The 14711-nt window shown below is 36.0% G+C and overlaps 1 protein-coding gene and 1 long non-coding RNA gene across 4 annotated transcripts in view; one reads left to right on the top strand and one right to left on the bottom strand.

The window, feature by feature from the left end:
* LOC124176296 (lysophosphatidylcholine acyltransferase) overlaps nucleotides 1-14711 on the bottom strand; it is a 118771-nt gene that overhangs the window by 52598 nt on the left and 51462 nt on the right. For 2 of the 3 annotated variants that reach the window (XM_046557394.1, XM_046557395.1), the window contains exon 2: nucleotides 11953-12098. In XM_046557394.1, the coding sequence (XP_046413350.1) occupies nucleotides 11953-12098 (146 nt within the window). Of the gene's footprint in view, nucleotides 1-2334; nucleotides 2553-11952; nucleotides 12099-14711 lie in introns of all 3 variants that reach the window. The other variant, XM_046557393.1, reaches the window with a different exon arrangement.
* On the top strand, nucleotides 8437-14404 carry LOC124176301. The gene is made up of 4 exons (XR_006869346.1): nucleotides 8437-8456; nucleotides 13284-13746; nucleotides 13843-14060; nucleotides 14143-14404. It is a non-coding gene; the product is annotated as an uncharacterized LOC124176301 (long non-coding RNA).

Raw genomic sequence — 14711 nt, 5'->3', positions numbered from 1 at the left:
TTATATATACACTACCCGAACAAAGATTTTTTGATTTTACAAATCAGTTTTCCTTTTCATATTTTTCATACATATTTAGGGACTGACTGACCACTCCCGTTCTAACGTACATCTGCCTAACTTGATTTTTCATTATATTTAATAATCTTAGGGTGGTTCTTAAAAAGGTCATTTTCGAATGTTGACCGGCTCACCTCCCAAATTAGTGCCAAATAATTCAAAAATAATTCTGCAATTTTTTCAGATTTTCATCTCAATTCTAACCCCTGCCTGTAAGAGGGTGAATTTTTCCATTTAACCCTTTCAGGAGCACATTAAGTCCATCCAAAGGATTTCGATCAAATTTAGTGCAGGGGGGTTCCTTGGGTCGTTCACTACGAATCTGAACTCGGAATTTGAAAATTCAAAATGGCGGATCCAATGTGGTGGACCAAAATCCCAAAAGTCGTTCGATTTCGATAAAACTCGGAGCTCGGGGCTTTTGAGGTCACAGATTTCGAATCTGGACTTCAAATTACAAAATTCAAAATGATGGATCCAATATGGCAATATCGAGTGACTCTTGGGATTTTGGACCACCATATTGGATCAGCCATTTTGAATTTGCAAATATTGAGTTCAGATGCATAATCAGCGACCCAAGAAAGCCCCATATACCAAATTTTATCGAAATTCGTTTGCCAGAGTTAATATTCCTCTGAAGGGGCTGAATTGGAGAAATCCACCCTCTTGCGGGCACGGGTTAAAGTTGAGATCAAAATCAGAAAAAATGGGGGAACTATTCACTCATCATGTGGAGCCGATCTAGGGATGAGTCGGTCGAAATTCAAAAATGACCTTTTTGAGGACCATCCTACTGTCACCCGCATATAAAATTTCCGCCCCTGCAAACTCATTTTACCACCCCAGTATTAACGACTCGTTTGAAAGCGCACCTATTAGACCTTTTCTAAGAATGGCTTGACTGACCATAGCTAACATGTTCATACTAGCTTACTAGTACATAACACTACTATAATCAAATGTCGAGAAACTAGCCTTTCTGATTTCGCATCTATCTTCTAGCTCCAAGGCGTCCCTCTATAAAAATTCCAAAGACCGTAGAACTTTTCATTTTGTGGTACTTCACTTTGAAGTGTCACGTTGTATTGCGAGCAACGTGGAATTCTGAAGAATCTGTGGCTCATCCCCCTCTCTCCTGGTCAGAGTTCTCCGTATTCTTAGTAGAGTTCGGTCACATGCAGTGATATGAGAGTTACCTCTCTATAACCCCCCTGACAGCCGTTAAGCTGATAGTGTTTCAAACTGGGTGGTTCTCTTGTAATTATAGGATTTTGACTGCAGAATGTCAAGATTTCGCCCACTTTAATTTGTATATCACTGCCACGGCTCTAAAGTATACTCGATTGTTCTCCGTTATCTCGCTAGATCCGTTGGACGTTTTTCTTTTTTTTTGCGTTGAAATTTTTGTAGGTAGCTAATACGATGATTCTCACCGATTTCAAAAAGTAAAACGTACTTTTGTTCTGTTCAATTGACTGATGTTGATGTTAATGAAATTCGACGAGCCTACATAGTAGTTATTAATAGGCCACAATAATTCATTTTATTCCCGATTCAACCATGAGGTTAACTTTTTTAAAACGCATCCTTAACCAGCGGAAAATATGAGCCCAATTTAAAAGTCCCAATTTTCGAATAAATTTTGCGGTCAGAGTTGAGTCGGAAACAAAGTCCTCTATGTGACACAGGAATAAAAGTCGACTTTATTCCCTTGTTACATAATGTGGTATTTGAACACTGATGTATGCTATCAAGCATTATATAAATACGTTATAACAGGTATTGAATTTTGATATTTATATGCAACCTAATTGTTATTTTCACTCCAAAACTGAATTTTCTAGTCCATTGTGTTATGAAATACTATTAACCAGTGATTTGTGAATATGACACAAAGAACATGATCACACAGACAATGAATGCGAATCCAATAAAAATCTGTTCTTGAAAATTACTCAATATTATCGCTATCCGACATAGACATATTGAGATAAAAACTAATGCCAAAAATCAAGAGAAGACCACCGTTTCAAGTTCGAAGATTTTCAAAGAAATACAAGAATCAAGTCCAGAAAGAAAAACTGAAAACATGTGTACGCGTCTTTGTGTTTAGGCGAAGATATATAATTGAAAACGCACTGCTCGGATCAGTGACTGTATTTTTGAGACTGTCCCATGTACGTAGATAGAATGAATACCTATCTTATATGGATATAGGTATAGAAATATAATACATAAGAAAGTGCGGTGAGAAATAAAGAGGAAACGTACTTCCGAAAAATGGAAGGCGGCTAGTTTCTGCTTTGGCGACGACACTGGGACCTCCTAGATGGACGACAGTCAGAGCGTCGAAGAAGCTTGAGTGAGGAGCGAGTGCCAGGACAGGTGCGTCCTTGGCAGGAGCTCTGTGACCTTTGACCTTCAGATGGTGAAACCCTCCACAGACGAACGACGCCCGCAACACCCAGCATACCGTCACGCGTAGGTCTCTGTTTTTTATACCAGTATGTTCCAGCCTCCATTTTATATATGTATATATATATGTATATATATGTAAATGATATAAAATAAAATGTTTTTGTATTGCAGTATAAATTATTCTATTATACGTGTACGTACGCTGTTAAGAAGTTTGGAAATTTATTACACAAAAGTGTAGCTAAGTTAAAAATTTCGTACATTCAAGTGCATTACTAAGCATTCTCATTAAATTTGCAATAAAATTTTGTAATTTTGCTTAATTTGGTCGGAGTAGCGCAAAACCGTATTTTTAATTTACTAAATTATGTAGTAAATGTATTACATTTGTAAATTTACTATGCATTTCCTATAACGGTATTTGGAATTTACTAAACATTCAGCTGAATTCACGTGATAAATGTACAAAAAAATTCGATTACAGTCTGTTAAAATTGAAAATATATTGTAGCAGAGAGAATTAATCTGCATCTACATTCATTTCACTCTGCGATTTTGAATATCTCATAACTAGGCTCGCAAATATCGCATGCGGTAACCCATTAACGCTCACGCGGACGTAAACGGACACTCGCAAAAAAAAAGTATCTATTCACGTCAAAATAGGCTGAAAATGCTGTACTCGGGGTAAGATTGTCCGCTCTTTCCGAATTGGACATTAGTTTTGAGCTACAATCCCCCTGGGGGGGGGGTGAAAACAGGGGTTGAAGGGGTGAAATTCGCGAAAATAAATGAAAATTGGACGATCACATAGGAAGGGTTCCAGACGGTGTAAAATAGTACTCGGGGGTTTTCGGGGTCGCTGATTCCGTTCCCGGGTTCAATTTTCACTCATGCACCCCCTCGGGGGGAAAATGGGGGAAGCTGGGGGTGAAATTGACCAATAATAAAGAATGGGGTTTTGGTTGTGGAAAATGGTATCCAGGGGGTTTTGGGGTCGCTGATTCCATTCTTGAGAACAGTTTCCACTTGTGCACACATCTGACGGTGAAAATTCGGGAGGCTAGGGACGAGAATCATGCTCATTCACACAGATGGGTGCACAAGTGGAAACTGACCTCAAGAATGGAATCAGCGACCCTAATAACCCCCGGATACCATTTTCCACAACCAAAACCCCATCCTTCATAATTGGTTAATTTCCACCAGCTGCCCCCATTTTCACCCCCAGGGGGGTGCATGAGTGAAAACTGACCCCGGAAACGGAATCAGCGACCTCGTAAACCCCCGAATGCTATTTTGCACCGTCTAGAACCCTTCCTATGTGATCGTCCAATTTTCACCCCCAGACTGCCCCATTTCCACCACCGGAGGGGAGGGGTTCAGAACTCGCCAGGAGTGCTGAAAACATAACATTTACCCTCTGTAGGGTATGACTACCCATTTTTGACAGCAATTCTGGCCCTTTTGAATGCTTTTGTTCGCTGACTTTTTATTTTCGCGATTTTCACCCCTTCAACCCCTGTTTTCACCCCCCCCCCCCCCCCCCAGGGGGGTTGTAGCTCAAAACTAATGTCAAATTCGAAAAGAGTGGACAATTTTACCCCGAGTACAGCATTATCAGCATTTTTTGACATGAATAGATACTTTTTTTTTGCGAGTGTCCGTTTACGTCTGCGTGAGCGTTAATAGGATTCCGTAGTCAGATTTCGAATTTCCCCAACCTCAGCTCTAAAATCACCCCGAAGAATTTTAGTCTTACTAAAGAGTATGTCATACGTACTGTATTTAAAAAGCTTCTCAACAGTTTTTGAAAAATCTGAAATTTTCTTGTGACTCTACTCAAGTTGTACATGTATAAATTTTATACAAAATACTTAACAATATCAGATTTCAGCAAAGCCCACAGAATTACCATGTTAATTTTGGAATAAATATTAGAATTCTTAATTTCAGATAATTACACGGTAAATTTACTGACTATCTAACAATTTACTAAATTTGGATGTTAAACTCTCATGTAAATTTATTAAAAATTGCATTGTGAGTACGAATTCTGAAACTATGATCTTATTGCTGAGTTTCAGTGACTGTGTTATCTGTCGTACTCGTGAGGATTGTACATTGTATTATCAATCAAACAAAGTCATGGTTTTCCCACAAAGTAGTTCGGCGTACCTGTAGGATGTCTGACTAGTAATCCGAATATTGGGGGCGAACGGGATCCGAGCCCCGGATAGGAGAAAATAATACGCTAGGTTTTCTAATTCATCTGAAATGCTTTTCAATCGATCGTAGCTACTGACAAGTTGTTGACATACTGTTTGTGCTCACAGAGAATTCTTATATTAATTATACAGCCGTTTTACATCTATTATTTTCTTCATCTATTAAATTTACAATCCATAATATTGTCAAAATAATACCCTGATTTATTGAAATTACGGCACCAATACTTAGTAAATTTACGGTAATCTTACAATAAATTCTACAGTTTACAAAGAATACTTAAACAAAATAAAGTAAATTTACTTTTCCATTACAATTTTAGTAGATTTCCAACAAATATTTTTAACAGCGTATGTATGTTATAATAGAATAATGTATATTATCATACAAAAACTTTTTATTTTAGTGTATGATTTAACACTGTCACATTATACAATCTTTAATGTGTTATAATAATTAAACTGAAACATCATTTGATTTGTTTCAATCACGTATAGATTAATCATCCGTAAACCGATATTATTGAAAGAGCAAAGAAGCTTGAAAAATGAATCGTCGTTAGGAACAAAATATATTTGTATTCATTTATTTTTTTAAGGTATTCAATCTTTCTAAGGTTGAAATTATTGTACACCTGTGTTGAAGTCTATTCTAGTTACAAAGAAAAGGTATCAGAACACAGAAATTACGAACCAGAGGTTTGAAAGCCGTATAACTTAGTTCTATTAAGTTAAATTTTACTGAATCAATATCCTCCTAAAAAGCCGAATAATTAACAACTGCGCAGAGGGATCGGAATAGTATTTGTTGCAGTTTCAAGTTTTTTAATTGCAAATATATATCGTTTATTCACGGTGAACTGATAATATAATTATAGTTGGCAAAACCCATTTTCCCATTAATAAATTTTGCGCAATTCTTCCAAAATTACTATTCTCTGGAGCTTCTGTATATAAAATATAAACATAATAAAAACACAAACATGCGTATTGTGTCGAATCGATACGGAGTTGGATATAATAAATTCACACTCCATTGAAAAATACAAACTTCATATTGAAAATATTTTCGCGTGATCTACAGAGAAATCAATGGTAAAAAAAGTGAGCTATTGCATAGTCAAAATGAAATTAACGATATTTTGCGGAACATTTACAGGTCAGACGAGTAAGAATAACTACCGTCTGATAAAGACGATGTGTAAAAATGATAGGAAAGTATATAAACTATATTTGTAATAATTCTTATCAAATGGCATGGTTTACCCGACATAACTGATTCCTTATTCGAACTTTGCTCATTCGAATTAGACCCAATCCGAATTGATTTGGGTAACCGAGGTTCAACTTACTGCAACCATGATATATAAATCGACTCATCGACATATTTTTGTAATTAAGACTGCACAACTACACGGATTTAATCCCTCTGTGTAATTATTCATAATTGTGGGCATGGTGTGTTTAATTAAAATTCAAAGTTTGTTAATTTTTCTTACGAATTATCAAGTTGCCATCTTGACCGGATGCGACTCGATTGACTGAGGTAGCTACTCCTCGATTCACATCTTTGCATTATAATTTGAATGTTCACTACTTAGAACCTAATATATTCAATAAAATCTACCGTTACGTGTATACATATATAGTTTATATTACGATATTTTTTCCAACAGAATATGCATAAAATGAAAATGTTATGGGATGGACCTGGGTCATCATTTTAATCATCGATACAACAGTGATATTTCAATGGCCCCTAATAAAATTCACTCAAATTCAGAGAGATTGATCATAAAAAACTTAACTTTGGTGTGACGATTATAAGCTAAGTAACCCAACAAACCCCGATGATAAAACAATCATCTTCTATGCTTGTACACAGGAGGTAACTGTTTTATCATCGGGGTTCGTGGAGTTACTTAGATTATAAGCGTCACGCCAGAGCTAGGTCTTTTATAATCAGACTATCTAAAGTTAAGTGAGTTTTATTAGGGCCATCGATTTCGACGCTGCGAATGGGTATATCTCCCCAAAAAATTCGTCATAAAGAATCTAGAATTTTCTACCAGAGCTGAGTGTGCGGGGGAAGGGGGTTCTTCGATTATCTAGTGAATAATTCCACTAAAGCTAGCTATTCGGTTCTTCTAAACAAATATTGTCCTTGGTAGGAGTATTTTGTTCAGTAACTAAAGTGCGTGGCCAAGAACATCGTCGTCAAGAAGCCTTGCGTAAGCCTGATTGTATGATACTTGAGTTGTACAAGGTTAGAGTATGAAATATGTCAATTCACGGCTTAATAATTCAGAAGTTTTGCTGTCCTAGTTCATTCAGTACAGTACTATCCGACTTTGTAGACCACCCGTTTAGCCTCTATAAATATTTGTATATCAGTGCAAATAGCGCAGCAGTTAAATCTCTACGATTGTTTCGCAATTTTTGCTCTGACATGTCTACGAAAACATATTCGATTCGGCCGCCACGTGAATTAACCATATTTGCATTATTTCAGTTTTCACGTAGCCGCTGCTAAGGTCATGCAATACTCCTACCCTTACTGACTGAGCAGACTCAACCGCCTTCTTTCTATATTAAATAAACAAGAGTTCCTTGGTTGGCCGTGCGCCCAGCTGATCGTGAGAGCATCTTTTATTTTACAACGTTTTTTTTTTAATTACACACAATTTTCGGAATATGAGTAGCTTTCTTGAATTCCGCTACAAAAGAGCGATGCACCGTCGAAATTCTAACCCGTACCGTTCGTTTGTTCATTTAATATAGGGAGAAAATGGGTGAGGTTGCTCGGTCGGTAAGGGTAGGAGTACTACATGACCTTGAAGTTCGCTGCATAACTGATTTTCATTACCTGAATACCTGATTATCTCAGTGTATCGTAAGTGTATCTACTACAAGATACTAAGGATTTGGTTTTTCAGACAATTCTCACGCCTGCAATTATTGGAAACATACAGTTACAATATTGGAAATTATTATTGTTTATGATACAGACTCCATGCGGAATTATAGGGTATACTACGGTTAGTAAAAAAAAGCGTGTTACGAAAATTGGTCCAAACTTGAACATTTGAGAAAACGTCCACCGACGTGTAAGTATACCTATTAACATTCATGGCTATAGTTAATTTGAGGCGTCAAGCGATTAAGTCTGCGCGATGTATACTGAAAGAAAATAAATATATAAAAAAGGTCTTGACGTGTTACTATGCAGTTACGTATGTGGCTAATTTGGAACTTCAAGCGATTAGGTCTGTGCGATACATGTTGAAAGAAAATAAAGTAAGTAAAAAGGCCTTGTTACGAATAGAATTGTAGCTACTCGTATCTCTCACGTATCCGCTTGGTTATTCTATTCGCTTCTGTACTTCTTTGTATAGAATAATGCAGGAATGCGGCTGGTACAAACTGACACTTACTAATTGTGTTAAGAAGTCTTATGCAATATCCTGATCATTAGCATGTTCGGAAATAGTGTTATGTTATTCGAGCTGCATCGACGGTCTACTTCTGTATCATTTACGTCATGCATAATATTCGCATGCTCATAATTCTTGCAGACATTGCTAATTCAGGTGCGATGGACAAATTACTTTGTAGATTCATTTTCATAGGTGGAATTTTTTGCAACACAAAATGTTCCTTAAATGTGCGTTACGTTCAATTTAGAAAGGATCTTGACGACGATAAAGTCGTCATTGACATGAACGTCGTCAACGATATTGATATGAGGTACGACAAAATTATTTCATAATTAATGAAAAACTGACATTACCGAATAGCTATAACAGAGAAACGTGATTCGAATCACGAAAGGCCAGTTTTTAAAGCTAAATTGTCTATTATAAATGATTTTATACCAAGTTATGGAGTTTATGAAAATTTTCTCTGAGATATTAAGAGTGAAGTTCAGAAAGGTGTTGCGATTCCATTTGGAGTAAAAAAATATTGTACCCCTCACTAAATGGGTATAGAAATCACAGCTTATGTATCACATCTATAACTATACGAATTGAATAAACTCTTTAGTCTTATTGGAAATATAAAATCAATTATCAAACATAATTGATATTAACAAATTTTTGCACGAAAAGCGAAACAGCAATGTTTCTTTTTTATTTACTACGATAGTATGTTATACGGGTATTACTTTTTTCATCGATCTATCGATACTACAAAATCTCATCTTATACGTTTACCTGTACATATAATATACATAAATATACAGTCAGAAAAGCAAAATTCAATAGGCAAGCGGCTGTAAATACAAGCGACATAAAAATAGGTATTTACGTAGTGGAAAGTATAGTTTGAAAATTTCCCAAGTCCATAGATGAAGAAATGCAATTGTTGATGCGTTGGAGAGATGAGAAGGCGGAAAAACATCACGCGCTGGCCACATGTTAAACACTTGTATAAGCATAGATAATATAGAACCACTTTTGTTTTCTTTGCCAAACTTCTTCGAAGATGCATGTCATCCACGTCATTCGACTAATAAATATTATCATAGGCATTCATCAGTGAAAATCATCGGGGCATTTTTTTGAATCAGGTCAAAATACTCGAATACCTACTACAAGAAAGTGGTTCATTGAAATTTAAAATTATATTAGTAAAAAGTTACTACGCTATTTTAAAATTTATGGATTTGCGATTAGGTAAATCAAAGACACAATTGCCCTTTGTATTTTGAAAATTGGTCCGTGGAAACGTCAAGTCCCTGACTTTTTCTTCAGATAAGCCTGACACCAGTCACGACAAAAATTGATTGTAAACTGATTTCATACCGTGATTTCAAAATGCCATGTTCTCGGATATTTCAGCGATAAAATCAATTACGACAGTAAAGAAAATTTTAAGCTCAAGATAAAAAATTTTGAAGGCTACGTTCTCATGTCTGTAAAATTAAAGATCAGATTGTCGATTTGATAAAGAGAAAAAAATATACAACTGAAATTCTCAACAGACGATTTTATTTAGAGATCCACCCTTGGAAGCTTATGTTGGCAAAATATATTATATTGTGTAGTGTAACACGGCTTCTTAGGATCCTTGGCCCTCGCAGGCTCCCACTTACCCGCCGAGTACTGGTTCCGAAAATTGAACGCGAGTTTTTAAATTTTTCCTTCAACGCGATTTATACATTCTAGATTCTATGACGAATCAAAATACGACAAAAAAAAATTATCAGGCCAGTGATTTTACCAAAAAGACATGCAAGACCAAAAGTATTTTTTCTATGATAAAGATGTTGAAATGTCCAGATGTGAATATTCTGTAAAGTCGTACCATACCACAAGATAAAAATGTTCCACAAAAGTTATTTATGTAAACAATCTATCTTCATGCAAACTTCATCTTGTAGTTTTATCATTCATTGATGAACAAACAAGAAAGTATTTTGTATGGCACTTTCAAGAAACCCAAAATATACGGATACGGAGCAAACAATACGGAACTAAGCTTCCTCAGGGATGCATCAGGCTTACAATCTGATTGAAACGAGATTGGAATAATTATAACTGTACAAAGACCCGATTATTGATAACTAATGAGATCATATTGTTGTATCATATGTGTTAATATCAAAAATGTTCTGTTTATTTGATTTTAATAAATATCGGTTGATTTTGTTGCTGAATGATTTTTCAAAACATCACAGTTGAATTTTTTCTTGACTCGTTGGTTAATCACACATACATACGTAGTGCAAAATAATGATAAGCTGCCATTGATAAGGTTATGTTTATTTGAAGAAAGACTTGTTGACATTATTGAAAATTGATGATAAATTTTACGTACGATTTGCGAATTTGAAAATCTATTCCTAAATAGAATTACCCTGAATCCAATAAAATTGGCCAATCGTAAGCAATATGATATTGGCATAAAAAAATGGAAGAATTATGAAATGATATTTGTAAAGTCATTAAGAACTTCAATTACTTCATTTAAATTTACGGTTTACGATTTATGTCCCAGCTAAGGGGATAACCGACCCTCAACTATACTCGACAAATTGAGAGGACCATATTTTATTCACTTTTCTTGGGAAATGACAGGATTCATAATCGTGCTTTTTTGACTACGACAAAAGTGCAGAAAATTAGGGTGGTGTCCGAAATTCCGAAAGATTAGAACTCCAAACGATCAAATACCCAAAAATTTCAAAGCAAAATATACCCAATTCCGAAACATCATAATTCCGATGTACTAAGATCCGAAATTACAAAATGGCGAAAGTATTCCGAATGTCAGAGTTCCGGAAAGTGATTTAATACAAAAACTTTTTGGAACTTTACTGCATTAGAGTTCTGCTATTCACAGCTACGACCGTTTAGAAATCTGTACGTTCTAAATTTTGAAAATTGAAGTATTCGGCTGTTGGAATTTTTTGCCATTGATAATGTTGAGGAACTGGGATATTGCACTCTACTTTTAGGGAATCGGCCAATTTCACTTCTTGCTGTTCCAGGGTTTTGAAGTTTCAGTTTCGCTTTTTAGAAGATCACATTTTGGGTATTTGGTCATTCGAAATATTGGACCTCTCCCTAAAATGATAAAAAATTTAGACATCTACTACATTCGGCAATGCAGTAAAATGCCACAGCCTCAATGTGAGTGAAAACTGGCTGGGAGTAAATTTATAGTGTTTCCTAAAATTTTCCAAACGTTCTGTAAAGACCGAATAAGCACAAATTGCAAATTTCATCATTTCTCAAAATTTGAAACGATTTCATTACTTGGTTGGTGAAAAGAGTGTAAAATACGATACGTTTACTCTGATGATTTTGGAAAAAATTTGAGGATCAACAAATTTCAACTCACAATCAGTCAATATCGGTTTCGTCTTTGGAAAGCTTTATTTTTCAATTCTAATAATTTGTTTTTTCTGAACTGTACGTCTATTGCAATCTCAAAAACTTGCCCAGAAGTATAATTGAAGGTCTTCCCTTCATTCGAGTACTGAAAATATTGGCAATTCGCACATGCACAATGCAATCTTCGTAGAAGGTAGCCTCGAAGAACAAGCAGCGCGTGTTACTACATCTGCACGGAGATGATAGATAGCCATAATGAGTGTACGGTCATGCACGTGTGATTTCTTTCGAAGCCTGGCAAGGTTTAATAAGTATTTTCATGGAATATGTTGTATGCCTGAGTGTGAAGGGGTGATTTTCTATTATACATTTATGAGGGAATATGTTGTCTTAATTATTCTCACCGCCTCCATCCGGTTAGTGGTGCTCGACGGAGATCATCCTCGGTAAGTCCATGGAGTCCCAAGCAAGCGAGAAGCCAGGCCAATATGACGAGTGCCGTAATGGCCACTAGTCGAAAGGGTAAAACTGCAACCGTCAAGAATGCTGTCTGTAACAGAAGAAAAGCAAATTTACTCTTTTTATACGGTTTAATAATGGCCAGGTAATTTTTATCTTTGCATGACGATTTCATACTCATATTACAAGTACACATAAAAGTGGCTTGTCGGGCAGACTAGAACACCATACTTATCCATTTTTGGACATATTGAATCCGAATCCGGTGTCGGAATTGCTCAATCAGCCCCAGATTTAGAGTATGTCTGCCAGAAATTTTTTTTTGTCGACCTCGAACACTGAAAGATTTCACGATGCGCAGGTAGAGTGAAATACCCCATACTAGACTCCCTACAAAACAAAGCCTTGCCAATCAACGCTTTGGTTTGATTGGTTTCTCATTCTTCGTCAGTTAATGGCGGCGACGTGCGATATTCAAATAGTAAAAATGTTGAATATATAATAAACAAATGACTTGTCATAGTCAACAGTACTTAGTACAGCAAATTGCAAGGTAATGTGTTTATTTATAGTTCTAAGACTAATGGAACCAATTTTCTACCGTGTATTGTCAAGTTGGCTACCTTCGAAAAATCAAACATAAACGTAAGCTCGTGTACATTACACTGATATATATATATATTTCTAATATTATATATATATATATATATATATATTGGCCATATGGTTCGCGATATGTAATATATGTATACAATTTATGGACAATAAGTGGAACATCATCCACCACCGGAGCTTCCAGACCTGTATACCGGAAGGAAAAAAAGCGGAGACATATCTCAGTGTTACAAAAGTGGGTTACATTCTGATTGGGAGTTTGTCGTTCCAATAGCGCCGCGTGCAGCGCTGGTTTAATTTCTTGCATTGAAAATTTAAATGCGCTACGCGCGCGTAAATTTTTTATTGTATCTGACTTGCTCAATAATTTACGTGAACGACGTACAGCCTTTTGCCATTGGAGTAAGCGCTCCTCCTATTAGATAAATGGTAAAACAAGGCGTTCTCTGATTTCAAAAAATTTTGTGAGCTAGTTGTACAGTTAAGAGTTCTCGTGCTAAACATTGTTGAGGTTAGTTGACACGTTGGTTTGGTTACATTACGTACCGTACAGAGTCTAAATACACTAACTTGTTTTTTGCCGTGAATTTTGTTTTCTAAATGCTCGTTAACGTATCCTGTCCGACACCCGGGTATAAAACAATGTGTACTCATTTTCCAGGAAGTAATATTAAAAGTGTGACGCACGTGTAGCGCGTTCAAATTTTCAGTGCAACAGATGATATTGGCGCTGCGAGTGGTGCTGTTGATACTACAAACCTCTGCTATCGAAAAGAGCAAGGAGGATGGGATAGAGAACCAGCCAACCGTACAGATTTTTAGCAGCGCTATCTGTTTAGCCAGGGAGGAACTACTTTATATATTTGAGAATCGACAAATAACCAATATCACGTTGCATTCAGCCAAGCAGCGTCAGAACCTATTAACTTGCTATTAACCTCTTTCGTGACGGCGTTCCCACGGTGTGCCCAGTATTGTTCAACGCAAGTAGGAGTTCAACATAGTCGTGTATAAAAAATACAACATTAGCGATTAATAATGCCGCGTAAGTGTGACGTGGTGAATTGCCGAAATCGTTTGGAGAAACACTTTCATTTCTTCACGCTGCCGAAGAACGAAGAGCAGTGTGTATATTCTCTCATTCGCGCATTTGAATAGTAACGTAGCGTATTCGAATTACTGGAATTTTGTGCTAGCTATGAAGACATCTATTTTTTCAGTGCCGCGGAATAGATAAGATTTTCAGGACGAGAGAAAACCATCAACCGGAAAGATTTTCGTATCTGCAGCAAACATTTTCCGCCAAACAAAATTTGGAAACTGAAACCTCGTCCTCTTTTGACCCGCGATGCTGTGCCATCATTGTACGGCCTAAAAAACGGATCGGCTTCGAAGTCGTCCAGCATCGAAGACAAAACTTCAGGACCGACTGTTGACAGTAATTTAACCATAATTTTACCATTATACGTATCGCATTTCTTTAAATGAATTCCAGGTGTTAACCTTTTATAAATTTACAGATTTGCCACAGGAAAATGAAGTAGTTCTTCAGAATTTGGTATGTGGCAGTAGTTTCGGTAAGATTGTAAAACAGCAGTATTAATAACTTCTAAAACAATCGTGAATTTTTAGAGCCATTGAAGGCTACAATTTGTACATACAGACATCTATTCTCGTTTAGTTAAAAATATCTATTCAATCAGATCAAGTATTTAGCATTATAATATACAGTATACGAAGCGAAGTACAAAAAGACAAAAAAAATATGAAAAATGACAAAGACTGTGTGGCTTAAAACATTTAATTAATAATATTAAGTATTATTTACCCGAAAAATAAGATTATTGTGATATTTTACTAATAAATCTTTGTTGTATGCTACAAAAAAGGAAAAAAATAAAAATAAATGTATAGATACTTTTGTCACATGGCAAAAGTGGTTATCTTTTTATTTCATGCCAATGAATATTACCCTACTACAATAAATTAATACCTCTATTGCAGCATCTAACTTTTCTTAACCTCGAGGCATGACTGCTTAATTTGAAATTCATCATAGTATGCGGAGGTACCTTAACGTTGGAGAATT

The sequence above is a fragment of the Neodiprion fabricii genome, chromosome 2, assembly GCF_021155785.1.
Source record: "Neodiprion fabricii isolate iyNeoFabr1 chromosome 2, iyNeoFabr1.1, whole genome shotgun sequence".
NCBI classification, from domain to species: domain Eukaryota; kingdom Metazoa; phylum Arthropoda; class Insecta; order Hymenoptera; family Diprionidae; genus Neodiprion; species Neodiprion fabricii.
Note: the sequence above shows the minus strand (reverse complement) of the source record. Positions and strands in the feature narration are given on the sequence as shown.